At 30.6% G+C, this 18,352-nt stretch overlaps 1 protein-coding gene across 2 annotated transcripts in view; it reads left to right on the forward strand.

Annotated features, from left to right (window-relative positions):
* The window catches only part of LOC111636812, a 61,329-nt gene that overhangs the window by 25,171 nt on the left and 17,806 nt on the right, over window positions 1-18,352 (forward strand). For both annotated transcript variants that reach the window (XM_023382151.1, XM_023382152.1), the window contains 2 exons: window positions 3,201-3,376; window positions 6,327-6,389. In XM_023382151.1, the coding sequence (XP_023237919.1) occupies window positions 3,201-3,376; window positions 6,327-6,389 (239 nt within the window). The remainder of the gene's footprint in view (window positions 1-3,200; window positions 3,377-6,326; window positions 6,390-18,352) is intronic.

Below are 18,352 nucleotides of genomic sequence, written 5' to 3' on the forward strand. Positions count from 1 at the left end.
TTCAAAGGACAACCCAGTTTAAAACAATATATAGAAGGCAAACCATATCTTTAGGGAATAAAGATTTATCATCATTGTGAAGAAAGTGGTATGGCCTATTGTGGTTTATGAAGAGTCAGCTAGAAAACATGATGAAGCAAAAGTGAAAGAATTTGGTTTCATGAGAGCATTGGGTTTGAAATTAGATTGTATTCCTACTGGCTTCAATTATCAGTTGTTTTTTGATGAATTTGTCATATCAATGAATGTGCTAGGCACACTGAAAGAAATTGATATGAATGACTGTGCCAGTTGCCCATATCAATTTTTCTTTCAATTTTTTGAGTGGCACTTGGACAGCCTGTTGTCTCTGATAGTGCCTCTCAGGGCCAACAGGCTGTCCCGGTGTCCACTCAAGGTTAAGAAAGAGTTGTCAAAATTAGACAGAGGTAATCATGATCAAGAATCACAGCAGATAGTGATATTGTTGCAACAAGATGTTTTGACAAGAGCATTGTGACATTTGCATCTATGATTTTTGGTGTAGAACAAATAGACAAGGTGAACAGATATGATAGGAAGCAGAAAAAAATGATAGATGTGAATAGACCTGAAGTGGTGAAAATATATATCCAGTCAATGGGTGGAGTGGACAGATTAGATGCTGTGATGGCTTCTTATAGGATTTTACTGAAGTCAAGAAAGTGGTACTTGCACTTTGTCTTCCACTTCATAGATTTGGTGGTCTGTAATAGCTGGTTTGATTACCAGAAAGAGTGAAGTAATGCAAAGCTGCAATGAATCTGGATCTGCTTGCATTCTGTCTAATGCTAGGTGAAGAGTTGATCAAATATGACATTATGCAAAACAGGAAAGGAGCTAGGCCATGAGACATCCATGTATACATGACCTAACATGGAAGTACTGTACAGTACATTATGATGAGATGGGACACTGGTCAATTGCTGAGAATGTGAAGGACCCTCTAGTATGTTGGATCAAGGGCTTGCAAAAGCAGAGGCTGTGTTAAGTGCAAAAAATGTGGCATGTACGTTACCTTTGTCTTACAAAAGATAACTTTTTGTTTCAAAAAGTTTCATGTCAAAGAAGTGATGCTATAGTTCATTATGAAACCAAAATAAAGTAAATATCTTTTCAAATTGCTTGATATAATCACCTGGTATGATACACAAACTAGCATTTCATCACAACCATCACAATTGTGAGTTGTTGCAAATCACACATAAGAAATGCCCTAAATTTTTTTTAATACATATAACCTTTCTACAAGGTCAGATCTGTCCAAAAAAACTGTTATATATTTTTTCCTCTTAAAATAAAATTGTGACGGAAAGAGTTAATGTTATCAGTTTAAGCAAGTCCCAAAGTGAATACAATGAATAATGCCCTTATTAATCACTTAGTCCATAACATATATAAATTTCAGTTCTAATTAATTTTATGAGGGCTGTTCGGAAAGTTCGCAGCCTTGCCTATATGTGGCGCTGCGATCAATTTAATTTTTGGCGGGAATAATTCAGTCATCTTTGCTAGAGATACAATACCAATTTCCTCTTGATTTGTCATAAAGTTTTGCCACAACAGCTTAGCAGATAGTCAGTGTGCACATGCTTTGTCAAAAATGGAGAAGATGGAGACTCGTGCAGTCATAAAATACCTGACGAAAAAAGGGTTGACCCCATTTCAAATCAAAGCTGATATGGATGAAGTTTTGGGAGAGTCTGCTCCTTCGTACACCACTGTGAAAAAATGGACAGCTCTTTTTAAATCTGGCAGAGAGAGTGTGGAAGATGACCCTTGCAGTGGACGGCTGTCAACTGCTGTCATTGAAGAAAATATTGACAAAGTTCATGATTTGGCATTAGCAGATCGCCATTTGAAAATGCATGAGATAGCTGAGACAACAGGCATCTCTGTCAACTGAGTGCACTACATCCTAACTGAAAATTTGGGTATGACGAAGGTCTCAGCAAGGTGGGTGCTGCGTCTGCTGACCGCTGAGCAAAAATGTGTTCGCACTTTGATGTCAAAGGAGTGTTTGGACTTCTACCAGAAAAACCCACAGGATTTCTTGAGTCGGTTTGTGGCTACTGACAAAACATGGATCCATTACTACACTCCTGAAACAAAAGAACAGTCGAAGCAATGGAAACACCACAGTTTGCCACCACCAAAGAAGGCAAAGACAGTTCCATCAGCGGGGAAAGTGATGTCCTCGGTTTTTTGGGATGCTAAAGGCATCATCTTTATTGACTACCTAGAAAGAGGAAAGACCATTAATGCTGTCTATTACTGTGAACTTTTGGAAAAACTGAAGAAAGAAATCGAAGAAAAGAGGCCACACTTGAAGAAGAAAAAGGTTCTGTTCCACCACGATAATGCACCTGCACATTCCGCCAGAATCACTGAACAAAAGATAAATGAACTTCGCTTCCAATTAGTTCCACATCCACCATACTCACCTGATTTGGCCCCCAGTGACTTCCACCTTTTTCCAAACCTAAAAAAATTCATGGCTGGAAAGAGATTCTACTCAAATGACGAAGTCATCTCTGAAGTGAATGTAGAGTATTTTGAGTATTTTGCACACCTTGACAAATCAACCTATTGTGATGACATAAAAAAGCTAGAACATCACTGGAATAAGTGCATTGCTAACAAAGGAGACTACATTGAAAAATAAAAAAAGTTTTAACATTATTTTGTTTGTTGTTCTATTTGAGGCCGCGAACTTTCCGAACAGCTCTTGTATGTGTTCTGACATGCATTAATAATCAAAAAGTATAAAACTTAATATATTCAAGAAATAAATTCTCAAATTGATTTTATTCAATTATTTAGTAATACCAAATCATATAGATTTAATACATTAACGTATTTTTCTTTTTGATTCATTCTTGAACTTTATTAGTTACACAAAAAAAAAAATAAACTTCTAAAAATTAATTTTACATTTTAATGGTTGATGATGATAATATATTAAAAGTGTAATTATTGGTTGAAAAATATTGCTTTTAGTTTTATGTTAAAATTAATAGTAACTGTTTAAAGCTTATAATTGTATGTAACATACATAAGTTATATTTTTAACATGTCCATGATATGTTGAAAACATAATTTGTTATATAATAATGCAGTATTAAGTAAATGCTTTATAGAACAATATTATAATCTGTATTCTATTACTTTCTTTCTGTTAGGTAATATCCCTTGGTGGAAAGCATGGACCAAAAAATATGTTGTTTTATGTTTGATATGTGGAGGTGCTTCTGTTCTCCTTGGAATAATATTAATTTGTATTTATTTTATTTTACGATCATATACATCCTCTCTTCAATTTTTTGAAACCATTCCTACTTATGTTCCTGCAGTTGTGGTAAGTAATCAAAACATCTAAACTTATTTTATTCTTTATTGATTATGTCATTAGTGTGTATCTGATTTAATGAATATAGACAATCCTTAATTTATTTAACTATGCAACTTCTGTAAATTTAGACTTATAAAAAATTTTCTCATAAGCATAGATTAATAAAATTACCATAAAAATAATTTTGTTTTATAATTCAATGTAATTAAATTCAGTTTGCATATAACAACATTGATTCTGATGATATGTGTTTTATATATATACAGAGTTTGAACAATGCTTCAAAGTTCAAACTGTATTTGCAGTGAAAAAATGTGCTTGAAGCATAAATGCAATCTGTTGTGTACCCAAGTTGTCTCTTGCTCTCATGTTATGCTCATATGTTTTCAGTGCTTTTTTTTTAATTTTATTTTTTGTGTGTATGCTTATGTATATGTTGTGTGTTAATTGTTGATTTTTCACAATTTCTTCTTACAAGTTTTCTTTGTTGACAGCTTCTGTTTAGCTTGGCTGTGAAAAGGCAGAAATTTTCCACTAAAGGTTTACATGCAATTATATTGCACATAATTGCCATTTCTTAAATTTGATGATTTTGAAAAATCTTGTGATTTGTCATCTCTGCATGTGCCAAATTTCAAAGTCATGCATTTTTTAGTTTACAAGAAATTGTTTTGTTTACAGAATAATGTCCTTGAGCCTTTACCTATAGGACATTGTTCTGTGGCTCTTTACCTACCACTTGTTCCTCCACTTGAAAAGGCATCTAGGCAGTCAGTGCTATGACGACGATGTCAAAACGCTGTGCTGCAGTGGTTGGCAAATCAGGTGGCAGGTGTATATGAGGATGGAATTCAAAAACTAGTTGTATGGTATGAAAAGTGCCTTCATATTGGAGGAAATTATGTTGAAAAGTAGATTAAATTACAGTCGACCCCCCTATAGTTACGGTCCCTATAATTACGATTCCTATAAAACTACGAAAAAATATACGTATTTTGGAAATGTTGAGTCGGATTAGTGTAGAATCGATTAATTTTATGGAAGAAAACCTTTCAATCAGCCGTAGTCCGTAAACTTGACACGGGGTGTCAAGTTTACGGACTACAATTGGACTACAAGTCGGGCTGTGATTGGAACGACTTGTAAGAAATCGGATTCCTAATAAATTGGAACGTATCTATATCTTATAGGGGGGTCGACTGTACAGGCTTTCATGTAAGAATAAAATTATTTTAAAAAATGCAGTTGTGTTTTTTTAATATCAAAATACTTAAAAAACACATCTTGTAATAATAGTAATAAAATGCAACATTTAAATTCTAGCAACTTAAATTTATTCAGAAGAGCATCGGGGAACAAAAGTGACAATCTGGAAAAGACAATTTGACACTGTCTTAGCTGTCTATGTGATGGAGCTGGATGTGGAAGTTAACCTTTAAGGACAAGGATCATAAGACTAGTGTATAATAACTCTGAAATCAGCTAGAAGAACTAGATCTCTATTTATAAATCATCATGAAGAGTTAAATCTATAAATTAAAAGGATATTGGAACAAGTTCTTTTGCTTGGAGGTTGCTAATATGAAATTCTTTGACGAAGTTCCTACAGATATTTGTTCTTGTTCAATTTTATTTTTTGATTTGTTTTTGTTATTTATTTTATTTTGACTTTTAATTTCTAAATTTTATAAAGAATTATTTGTTCTAACAATCTACCAATGTTCTATAATTTAAAAATGTTTTCTTTTTATTCTTGTACATATTTTGTTGTATTATTAAGAGCAGCCTGAGAAAGGCTTTTAAACAAGACTGAAAACATTTATTTCAAATAAATTTAAGTTGTTGGAATTTAAAAGGTGTATTTATTACTGTTCATTAGCCTTTCCATTTATGTTAATCCTGCCTGTAATAATAATTAGTGGAAGATATTTTATGGTTCTAATATTAATTTATCTCAGTTTTCTTTAAGTGTGGTCAGATATTATATATTTCATTTTGTGCCTATAAATTATGTAGAGGAGAAGGTGGTATTATGGAACCCCAATTACATTTTAGTGAATTGTAAACAAGGTATCATAACTACACCCACATTTTTTTTACGAAAACTACTGGTAACTGTTAAACTAGATGTTCCTAATTGGATTTTTTGCTAATGTTTGTATGGTTTTTGAAGGCTTCTGTACAAAAAGTCAGAAAGTAGGCTTAGAGAAAATCGTGTGGGAATATGGAACTTTACTGCATATTTTCAAAAAATGCTTTAATGTAGCCAAAAACAAATAGGAAAGTACAAAAAATGTTAAATAATTACAAAATTATTTACTCCAATGTATTTTATCGAAAAAATGCTTTTATAATAGAAAAATATGACCTCCATCAACAATATATATTCCAGCAGCTCTTTTTCAATATTCTCAGGAAGAATTGACTTTCTACCTAGTGTCTTTTTCACAAATTGCTCTGGACGTATGTCTGCTTGCAAAGAGAGCGTTCAGAAAAGTTGAGTTCCATATTACTGTAAAAGCACCAATGGGGTCCGTATTTCACGCATCGCCATCTTGAATTAACTTATGTCTGTCAAGACCAAAATTTAAAAAACGTGAACATCACACAGATTAATATGTACCCCTAAGTCTCTGGAACGGAATACATGCACCAGTGAACCTACAACTACACGATTTATATTTTAAAAATAATTAAATTCACTTAGCATTCAAAACTTGCAAATTTTGAAAAAAACTGCTGATTAAATACGGACAACTGTTTAACTGAAGTGAAACGGGTTTTTCCCTTGCTATGGATGTCTGCCTAGTGCAGTTCAGCCACAATCCGCTACAGTTCACCTTTATTATCAGTTTGAAATGGAGTGGTTCCATAATACCCACAGTGTTCCATAATACCACCTTTTCCTCTATTTTTTTTTTCTTTAAAATATTTATATAAAATATATTTTTTACAGCTCATTGTAACTGGTATAATTGTTATGTGTTTTGCAAAGAGAAAGAACAGATATGCCTATTTAGTAAGTATAAATTTTTAAATAAACTTTTTATAAATCATAATGAGCAGTTATTTATTGTGACATTGTCATAATGCTGGGCTGCAATTTTTAATTTTCTTTTAATTAAAAAAAATTGCATTACTGTTGGTTTAGACTGGAAGTTCATATATATTTATTTGGAGTTTTTGGTTCCTAAGCTTCTCATATCTGGTCTACATTTTAGTAATGTCTTGCCCCTGTACATCATACTTCTCAGATAACAATCAAGTCATGCCAGTCATCTGTCTAACTCTGTAAACAAGAAAATTTTGAAATGAAATCATGTGACTTCTGTTCTAGATCAGAAGTTTATGTATAGTTAAGTATATTAATTGCTGCCTCCAGTCTCTAAGTTTTTCATATTTGGTCTTGATTTTCATATATATAACTCAGTTTTTGAGAGTAACTAAGGCCAGATGACAACAATGTTAATGTATATGTGTGCAATTTGGAAATTGCAACCCTGTTAGTTAAAATATAAAATTGGTTCATATTTCTAACAATAGTTTAAAATATGTACTGTACATAAAAGCATTGAATGTTATGTAACAAATAGTAGCTAAAGAAAAAAAAATCTAAGATTTAGAAAGGAAGAAAATGTTGTATGAAGATAGTTGTATTAAGATTTTTGGTAATATGTTACATATTGTAATCAATTAAGCTACTGAGATGTACAGTGGGGTAGTTTTATGTACCAGTACAATTTATATTTGTGGATTTGTTTTTTTACAGATGGAAAATGGTTAACTCATTCCTAGTGTTATTGAACTTGACTCTTAAATTAGCCAACTGTGCTTTTTTAGCTTCTGACATTTTGAATGCTACTCACTATGATAAATATCCTGGTTTGCATGTAATTTTCGCAAGTAGTTGATATAATATAATAAAATTTTGCTACATATGTTAAGAATCATTAGATTAGAATGTTATTTATTACAGTGAAAGCATGTTTTAAACATTTTAATGTTTTTCTTTTAGTTGTAAACCAGTAAATTTGACTGTCAAGATTGATAGATTGTTTAGGGTGTCTATTTCTGATTTTATGAATTAATTTAGTAACTCCTATAGAAGTTACAGCAATATTATTAGCAGATGTAAAAATATGGGAAAAACATAGTGATGTGTGAAAAAAGCAAAAAAGTATGAACAATTATCAAAAAGTGTGAAAAACATTGAAAAATTGAATCGTACATTTAAGTTAGATTGAATATTGAAATAGGGACACTGTGTAATATGTTATACATAGTACAATCCAAAAGTTTGGGGACTTGGTTTAAAATTCCTTACCTTAAAAAGTTTATATTGCCAATGCACAACCACCTTCAAAGTAATCACCCTGGGCAACAATACACTTTTGCCAGCACTTGTATAACTTCTGGAAGCATTGCTGGAAGCCATTTTTTGAAACCTCCTGTAATGCTTCCTGCGATGCTGCTCTCACCTCATCTGATGACACAAAACAGCATCCCTACAAATGCTTTTTCATTGATGGAAACAAATAAAAATCACACGGAGCTAAGTCTGGTGAATAGGCGGGGTGTGGAAGCACATTAATTTGAGTTTTGGCAAGAAATTGTGTGATCATTTGGGACCGATGTGCAGGTGCATTGTCATGCAGAAGGTACCAGTCTCCAACTTCACCAGATCTGTGGCCGTTTACGATGAATGGATTTCCTCAAACAACATAAAATGTCTAGATAATGCTCCTTGTTTACTGTTCTGCCTTCAGGAATAAATTCTGAAGAACAGTTCCTTGAGAATCAAAAAACACCTCCATCATGACTTTCCCTTTGCTCCGATTCTGCCAGAATTTTTTCGATCATGGTGATGAGGGTGATTTCCATGTTGAAGAAGCACGTTTTGATTGGATATCAAATAAATAACACCACGTTTTATCATCTGTTATGATGTGGTTCAAAAAATCTGGATTCTTATTGGCTTTGTCGATTAAACCACACAATATTTTCATTTGTTCTTCCTTTTGTTCAGAAGTCAAAAGCCAAGGGACAATGTGCTGAGCCACTCGGTGCATGTTAAGATCTTCCGTTAAAATATGCTGGCAACTAGTCTTTGATAAGTGAGTAGCCGCAGTGATTTTTTCAAGGGTTTGGTGGCAATCTTTGCAAACACATTGAGAGACCAACTCAACATTTTCCTTGTTCTGTGAAGTCAAAGGTTGGCCAGAGCATTCATTGTCTACAATGGATTCTCGGCCCTCTTTAAAATGCCAATGCCATTTGTACACCTTTGATTTTGCCATGGTAGAATCATTGTACACCTTTCTTAGCAATTTTAAAGTCTCCATAGGTGTTTTATCTAAATGCTGACAAAATTTAATGTTGCAGCACTATTCTTGAAACTCCATTTTTATTATGTCGCAAAACAAAGGTAACTACAGTTGTCCCTCTATAGTCCGACGTTTTTTAATCCGACATGCTCAGTAGTCCGACGCACCTCCCGTCAAGGTACCCGTCCCCGTTACGTGTCTGCTTGCACAGAAGCATGTTGCGATGTGAATCTCCCCATCCAATTTTTACACGATGACACACATTTCGTGTGTTTTATGTGAGCAGTTCTGTTCGAACAGTTGGAGTAGAGAATATTGTAAGTTACTGCTAGCAAAACAATGCGAAATATGTAATTATTTTCAGTAATCTGGACACTTTTGATAATCTGACACACCTTTGGTCCCATACCTGTCGGATTATCAAGGGACAACTGTATCTCTAAAAGAAAACAATGGTTTAATCAGGTGACATGGGCAAAACCAACCTGAACACATATAGATGGTTTGATAGAATCCATTTCATACACTGTAACTTCAAATACATGCTTTTGTTGTCATACATTACTGCAGTCCTCAAACTTTTGGATCGTACCACGTATTATGGTAATTACTATTCATAATCCTATGTTATAAAATACTAATTTCATTCCACATGCTTTATCATGTGGAATGAAATTAGTATTTTATAACATAGGATCTATGAAACTACAGATCATGAAACAACTTGATTGGACTTGATCATCAGGCACATTTTTTGAATGAAACATTAACTAATGATAAGACAATACAATGCTTACTGCAGTACATGTGAAATTGATGTTAATCTGACAGAAGAGATGCTTTAATAAAATATGCATTAAACAAACACCATCAAACATTGTTTAACTTGTTTCAATTTTCCATCTTCTGAGCAATATGATTTAATTACTATTAAATCATATTATTCAGAAGATGAAAAATTGAAATAACTTAAACAATGTCAAACCACAGTGGCATCTTTGGCAAAAGATTGGTCTTATTTAGTATTGCTGAAACTATATGGTGCACAACAGTTGCAAGCTATCATTTGCAGTACTCTTTTTTAGACAATTTTCGTAATAATCTTCCAATTATGCTTCCTGACTAAAAAATTGCAGCAGACTCTAAGTACAGGAAGATAAAATCTTCACAAATAATTTCTGATGCATTGGGTTTACATTTTCACAACACAATAGAAAATGAAATAAGTAACAGGATTATTGTATGCACAGCAGCAGTAAATAACACAACTACTGAATTGCATTGAAGCCAGTTGGTTAATTATTTTTTAAAAATAGTTGCTCAGATGTAGTCATTTACTCTTGAACGTTCAGATGCAAACAATGTTAAGGATTGCATATTATTAATTGCATATTAATTATATGCATATTAATTATTAATTGCATATTAGAAGCTATAGCATGCTATAGCTTCTAATATGCAATCCTGTGTACACAAAAACTCTTGCAATTTTTGACTGATGTCCCTAATGTAATGTAGATTTTAATTATGATTGTTCAAAAAGAAATGAGCAAAGCTCTTGTTGTTATTGGTATCTACAGTATCCATAAATGCCACAATTTTTTTCTAAATTTCTTGAGTCATTTGATACAAACGTCAAAACTTTGGTTATAGGACATTTTCTACTTGCTCACATCTTTTTCTTTTTGGGATGATTATAGAAGTGTGTAGTCATTAGGCATGTGTCATCTGGTTGGTTTACCTTAGAAAACTCCTATGCATATCTTGCTGAGTAACTGCCAGTTCTGTGTAAGTTCTTTTCATTCAAGCTACCTGAGAAAGAGAAAAATACAGATCATATAATCTGTAAACATGGCATCTCACAAAATAAACTGTTAGAGGTAGAGATGAGTTTTCTGTTATCTATAATACAAATACAGTGGAACCTCGCTTAACGAGCATAATTTGTTCCAGAATCTTGTATCTCAGAATCAGTTACTTGTAATGTGAAACACTCATTAAGCGAAACAATTTTTCCCATATAAATTAATGTAAAATATGTTAATGTGTTTCATGCAGAAAAAATACTCAAAATATTTTGTGTATAATGTTTATTCAATGAAAATTATACAATACACATTGTTAAGGAGTGTGAATTATCATCATCTTTTCTTCTAGCATGTGTGAGATTCTAACCGGGGGTACCTTTCCACTAGGATTGTTGGTACCACTTATTCGGCGGCTAGTTGGTGAAACTAGTTCTCGGTCGTCCAAAAGAATGGCTTTTCCTAATTCAAGGAAAATCGAGGGTGGAGGGACTTACAGTTTAATTAAATCTAAAGCGGAACTAAAGGATTTCACAATTCTTCGTTCCTACGTCAGGTTCCCGACACCAGTTAATCAGTTTTATAACACGTGGATTAAGTTAATTAACACGCGTTCGGAAATAATATGGATTTGATTCAGATAACAAATAAGAGACATTTCTTAAACAAATAATAAAAGATTTAATATAATAAAAGTAAATAAAATTACATAAATGGAATTATTCAAAAATAAAATTAAACAAATGAGAGACAATGGACTAATTAAATATACACTTCGAGAGAGAGAGCTCACAAATTCATTTATAATCACACTACCTCAAAGTTTACTTTGTCTTTATGTTCATCTGTATTCGATGATCCTACTTCGTTTGCATAGAGATGTCTTGATTTGGCACAATATTAAAAGTTACTTCTTTTCTCCTAAATTAACTCATTGTTATACTCGATTGGATGCAACTAAGGACTTTGGCCTTATGGAAACAATATATGGACTACGTTGGTTTTCTCTGAGATCCTTTTCATACTCCTAACTATGGGCGTTGGCCTTAGGGAGCAAATATGGGATACCTTCTTTCCCTATGAGATCTTTTGACGTACTCCCTAACTAAGGACTTTGGCCTTAGGGAGACAATATGGGAACTTCTTTCCAATATGAGATTCCCCAACTTACTCCCCGAATCATGCAGATCTTTGACTATATCTCATGATTTGTGGCCAATCAGCTTATTTGTCTTCACTCACGTGAACGGATGAAAAGGGGAATTATTGAGGGGTCGACAATTCCCAGTGTGGTGATTTTTGTGATAGATAAAGGGAAAACAAAAGGATGTGTCCACTTCTGTTAAAGGAAGTGGCTCTTTTATCATTTTTTCCACGTTAGAAAAATGATATTTTCACACCAAAATGAAATAATATTTTACTTTATAATTTTAACATTATATTTAAATTGTTAATTAGACCCAGGGGCTATTTGGATCTCACACATGGAATGAGGCAACCTAAAATGCGAATTTGATTTACAGAAAACAAAAAAAATCACAGATAATATGTCTGATAAACACACCAAACGTTATGCCAAATTCTTTGGCTATGTAAAGGCTGTAATTAAATGTTAGAAATTAATTAATTTGTCTAGCGGTAGGCAGTTATCCTGCCATCTTGTATTATAAATTTAATGACCAATTCCAAACTAAATTTTAAAAATGTCTAAATTAAAAATTAATTAATTATAATTATTAAATTTAATATAAAAGATGGCAGCCTAACTGCCTACCTCTAGTCAAATTATTTAATTTCTAATGTTTAATTATAGTCTTTACATAGCCCAAGAATTTGGCATTTGTTTGGCTATTGTACAATGGGCTATGGCACAATCTGGAACGGAACTCCCCTTCTTCTCATCACTCGTTATGTGAAATGTTGCTCGTTAAGCAAGTCATATTTTTACAATTTGTTTTGCTTGTTATGCAAATTACTCATTATGAGAGGTGCTTGTAAGCAAGGTTCCACTATACATTTAAATTGTATATCAAGATACATATTTTTGTGAAGTTTAAAATTTCTAAATACTTTATTCCTTAATTATTTAAAAAGAAGAATGTTTATTTATATGTTTTTGTGTAGTTATATATTAAACTATATTCCTATGATAAATAAATTATCAAATTTTGAAAATTTTACATTTATTTATTTATTGTTAAATTTTCAAAATAAATTTATAACTCAAAACTATCTGAATGTTCTGATAAGAAAAAAAATTTTTATTGTCAAATGTAACTTGGTATTCTCAGTTTATATTCAATACTTTTTAAAATTAGAACTATTAAAAAGAAATGTAAAAAACTTTAGAAATTATAAAATTATGTTAGAATTAGACAATATAAAAATAATTAAAATTTATAAGATATTTTCAATCTTTCTTAGATGCTGAAATTCAAAAAAATTCAGAAGTATCATCTAATGATGTTAGCTCACCTGCTACAAAACGTGCAAAATTAGGGAAGATAAAGGTAAGATTTTTTAATAAATAATTCTGTGAATTTCTCATTTTATGTATTTAGAAAATTATAAATAGAATTTTAATGGAATTTTAAATAGAAACTGTTGAGCAAATGACTCAAAATATTGTTATAATGGAAATACAGATTCATAAATGATCTGTATTTAAATTTTTAAATGAAAATACAGATTCATAAATGATCTGTATTTTCATTTAAAAATATATTTAACATTGAAGCAATGACTAGTTTGTGTATAATAAAATAAAGAAAGAAAACAAATTACATTTTTCAATTAGTTCAAAAACTGAGGATATGTTATATGTAAAACAGCTCTATCATTACAAGTTTTTTGTAAAATAAGGGCAAAAACTAAAGTAATTGTAAATGAAACTGAAGTTAATTATTGCAGAAGTTTAAAAAGAATGAAATATTTGATACATTTAAGTTTAAAAATGATATTTGTCAATAGTATTTGCATTATACATTTTGTTAAAATTTATATAATTTGAATAGAAATTATTATGAATAAAGTTTTATTAATGAAAGCATAAAGAATATATGTTAACAATTAATCAATTATTCCCACAGAAAGACTGTAATCATTTTTTCTTATTACATGTTTCCGTTTGTCACAAGAAGCATATTTTTTATTCTTGAATATTCTACTTTAATATATTTACTTACAAATTAATGTAGTAACTTTTTAAACTTGTGTAAGTAAATATTTCCATTTTTATACGATTTTTTTTACTTTAATAGAATTTTTTGACCAATCTTTTTCATTAGTATTATCTGGAGCATGTATAATTTTTTAAATTATTTCATTTCAATGTATTTTTGTAGTACATTTCAAAAAATTAAATGTAACTATTATTAAAATATCTTACAGCTGACAAAACAATAACAGTTTCTTCTGGAAAAACTTTTGGGTGGTTGACCTGCAACTTTAGTTGGTTGCTTTTGCAAATTTCTTTATGAATGTTGGTTGATAATAACAAAACAATATTTATACTTTAACACTAAATCATAGCCCAGTTATCTTAAAAAAATAGTAAGAATAATAAATTTAATAAAATAAAATAAAAATTCTTTTTAACTGATTGGAGGAAATAATTAGCTGGTTGATTGACCAGCTAAACTAGCTTGGCAAGAACACTGGGCATACAAGGAAAACATGAAAAAAAAATGTGAGATATTCATATTAAATGATTTCATTATTTAATGCATTTTATTAAATGTTTCATGTCAGTTTCATAAAAATCATCATATAAATCAGTTGCTGATCATAGAAATTAATGTTACCAACAAATAAAATTATATTTCTGTAATACACTTCTTGTCTAGTCTTGTATTCACTTTTACGAGGTCTATGATGGTTTTTCTTTTTCACTTTAGAAAATCTCAATTTTATTTCCTATTGTATGCATTTTGGACTTTGAGTCCATTATCAACTCTTTGTGATGTAAATGGTTATGAGAAGCACAGAAATGGTGACGATTGATAAAATATGGATGATGATATTAATTTACAGGTATTTGAGTAGATATGACGATATATATACATAAATATTGTTCAGGAACATTCAAACTAAACTTGACCAATGACTTGCTGAGTAATGAGCTTGTAAGCAAAGATATTGTAAGCATCGTAGTGCTTTACTAATTGGGCTTTATGTTAACTTAAATTTATATGTATCTATAGATAAAGATCAAATTAGGTTTCAAACTCAAATGCAGCAAAGGGCCAGTCAAATATATGTACAGGCTGTATTCCATACTATATCAGGTATAGGCTGTATTCCATACTATTTGGTAAACCAAAACATACTGTAAGTAAAAAAAACTTTAACAAAGGCCCTTTTATTACCAGTCCTTTACAACATACGTAAACAGTTAGACATTTGTATTTTTTCTGTTAATTACTGCAAAGTGTTAGAAACATTAATTTTTAGAAAAGAAATTATCAAGGCCATGGGCCAGATATGAAACCTTAATGGGCCATATTCAGCCAGTGGGCCATCAATTTGCAACCCCTGGTCTCTTGTGGAATATAAATGTCCTTTATTTATTCCTGTCCACCAAACATTTTTTCTTTTACTCTTGCTAATCATTTTTTCCAGATCATGTTTAATTTTATCTGTCTATACCTAGATCTTCCATAGGGTCTTTTTCTTAATATGTTTGTATCAAAAATTTTTTTGATAGACAATTATTTTCCATTTTCTGAAGTTGTCCATATCATTTCAATCTCTGAATTTTCACTTCTAACAAGGGGAGGTCATGACATGGTTGTCACAGATTTCAATAATACTGTTTATATGGATGAGCCTTTATTGCACCTTTGTTGTTCAAATCATGAACAAAGCACACTTTTCAAATGTTTTTAGGAAAATTAAAATAAAAAAATTCAGAGTGACTTATGAGTAAGTTTTGCAGAACCTATCATCAAAGACTATATGATTCAATGCATCCTTACTCATTTGTGAGATAACTGGTTTGTGTCTCAATGAGTGAGCTTTTTTCAAATCAGTTACAATTGTTACATAAAATAATTATAAATTATATGGATTATCTGTTATAATTATTTATTTTTATAAATATTTATAATTTAGGATTTATAATTATCTATTTATTTTCAATTAAAAACATTCATTTTCTTTCTTTCAAAATTTTTTTAGCATTTCTGTCTGTCAAAAAATAAATTTAAAGTATTTTACATTTAGGAATGTAAGAATATCCTGAACAATTTGATATTTTAAGCAATTAAATAAATTCAAGAAATTATTAGTTATTACTAACTCTCAATATCATATTGAATTATTTTATTGTAATAGCATACAATCTACACAATCATTTTTCCATGTCACTTCTCTAGTTTCTTATTGTATATTCTTATTTTGTAACTAATAAAACAAGCAGACAGTAAACATAAAGTTATAACTTAAGAATAATAAAATTATAAACTATAAAATAATTAACTATTTGAGTTTAAAAAACAAACTTTAAATTTATTTTTGACAGACAGAAATTTTGAATGTGAATTTTCTTTCTTTGAAAATTCACTTTCAAAATTGGATATTAAAATCTTGTTTTAATAGAAAATGGCTAATGTGTAGTTTACAATTATTTGGTGTAAAACTTGCAACTGATTTGAAAAAAAGCTTAGACATGAATCAGTGATTTTATTATCAGGTTTTTTGTTATTGACTTTACCATTTTTTTCCTTTACTATTTCCGACATATGAGAGAAAGTCATTAATTAAACACAATTTTGGTATAATGTACATAAAACTGATGTTTTCTTGAAATTTGTTAAATTATATTACAAAGCATTTATCTGAGCACATATTATCTGTTCATATTGGCAATCCTGATATACACACATGCAAAATGTTGTATCAGATGGCCATCCAATTGTTAAAATGCACCATCAAGAATTAACAGTGTTATAGTTTCTTGTGGTTGGAAGGTATAAAAACAAGTGAAATTTATCAGTGATATACATCATACTGAAGATGATGTTGCATCACTTAAAATACTTGCTTTGATTTTTTACATATTATTAAAGATTAATTCACAGTTTGTATTCTTTATAAGAATTGATATCAAGTTTACCAATGTCCTTTTTAAGAAATGGAAACTACAAAAAAGCACTTTTTTCTATTACTAAAGTCTAGAACAAGATGGCTAAAAGAATGTTTCAATTGAGTTTTTACTATGCTGTTGACAGTATAGATTAACTCCAAAGTATATAGCTCTTAAAACTATCTCATTTCCAAATTGTGTGGGATCTTTATTGTTAGAGGTTGAATGCAAGTTGTTACATTTGATCCAGTATAAGAAAAATGGTAGCTCTTGTGAACAACATTATATCTAGTTCATCTATATTTTATCATACACTGTGACTCTAAAGGATTGTATGCAACTAGCCAAATTATATGCTATTTAAGAAAGGAGTCACCGAGCACTAAAAGGAAATTAGATAAAAAATTCTATTGGTTATGTCAGGGATGTAAGGTGGGTCAATGGCCTGGAGGAAATACCTTATTGCAATGTACAGTGCATTATATTATTATTTTATTCAAACTTATACATTATAATAACATTTTTTAATACATCTTGCATATTTTAAGATTGTTATTAATGTGTTTTTAAAATGCATTCAATTTAAAGGACTTTTGGCAATAGTGGCATCCATTTTACCTAATTAGTCTGTTAGATTGAGAGTTTACTGTATATTGATAAAAAGTTTAAATAGCTTAGAATCATTAAAAAAATGTTAAAATTTGTTATATTTATTATACAAAAACGATAGATTTTAAACTTTAGCTTAATTATTTCAAACAGTATTAAAAATTTTAATCATCTCATTGAATATGTAAATCAATTGGCTTAAGACAAAATTATAGAAATGCAACTACCATTTCCTATCAGCTATTTCTACACTGAAAGTTATTTTTATATGTTTAGAAAAAAAAAACAAATTACAAGTACTAGCTAAAGTACTATAATTATCAAATTAATGAAAAATACTAGATCTTGTAGTATTTTTCAGATATGTAGAGAGAATCATAGTAGAAACTGTTTTTCAGATATTTAGAGAGTACTCAATGGAATTAAACCCAGATGATTGCCAAATTATTTTGGGCTATATTACTACAACTATTATTAATTAAATGCTAAGTGATTTGGCACTAGAGATAGGTGTCAGGTGCCATTTCTTGCTAAATTTAATAATTATAATTAAATTTATATTTTAATAATTTGGCTTTAATATATAACTATTAGGTTTGGATGTTTATATTTATGTATATATGTTACCGGCCAAACCCGATTTCAGGCCAAACTAGTTTATCCTATGCATGTCAGGATATACTAGTTTAGCCTAAATACTTTAGGCTTAACTAGTTTGACCTAGGCCGGATTGATTTATGTACTACAAATAGGTACCAGTGTAAAAAATATGATTTTGTGTAATTTGAAATGCCACCATAGTACACCTGGTGGTTAAAGTGTACCTAGATAACCGCAATGGTGGTGTTTTGGTTAGGTTTGTTTGGTTAGGTTAACTACATTTTTAGTAGGCGTTTCCTTTTTTTCTTTTGTTCAAGAACTACCGTGAATCAATAACTAGTGACGTTAAACAATGGGCGGCCTGCTGGTGGCTCCCCTTCGGGAGGAGTCCACCAGGAGCACGAACAGTCTGAAGTGCTGCCATTGGGGTTACCTAGGTACACTTTAACTCACCCTGTAAAAATAAATAAAAGATTAAATATTTTATATGTTGCATTAAGAAACACAAACAAGTTCATTTTTAATTTTAGTTTGACTTTAAAAGTTATTTTTATTATTT

This window comes from Centruroides sculpturatus, unplaced genomic scaffold (genome assembly GCF_000671375.1).
Source record: "Centruroides sculpturatus isolate CEXI.00-Female unplaced genomic scaffold, Cexi_2.0 scaffold1092, whole genome shotgun sequence".
NCBI classification, from domain to species: Eukaryota; Metazoa; Arthropoda; class Arachnida; order Scorpiones; family Buthidae; genus Centruroides; species Centruroides sculpturatus.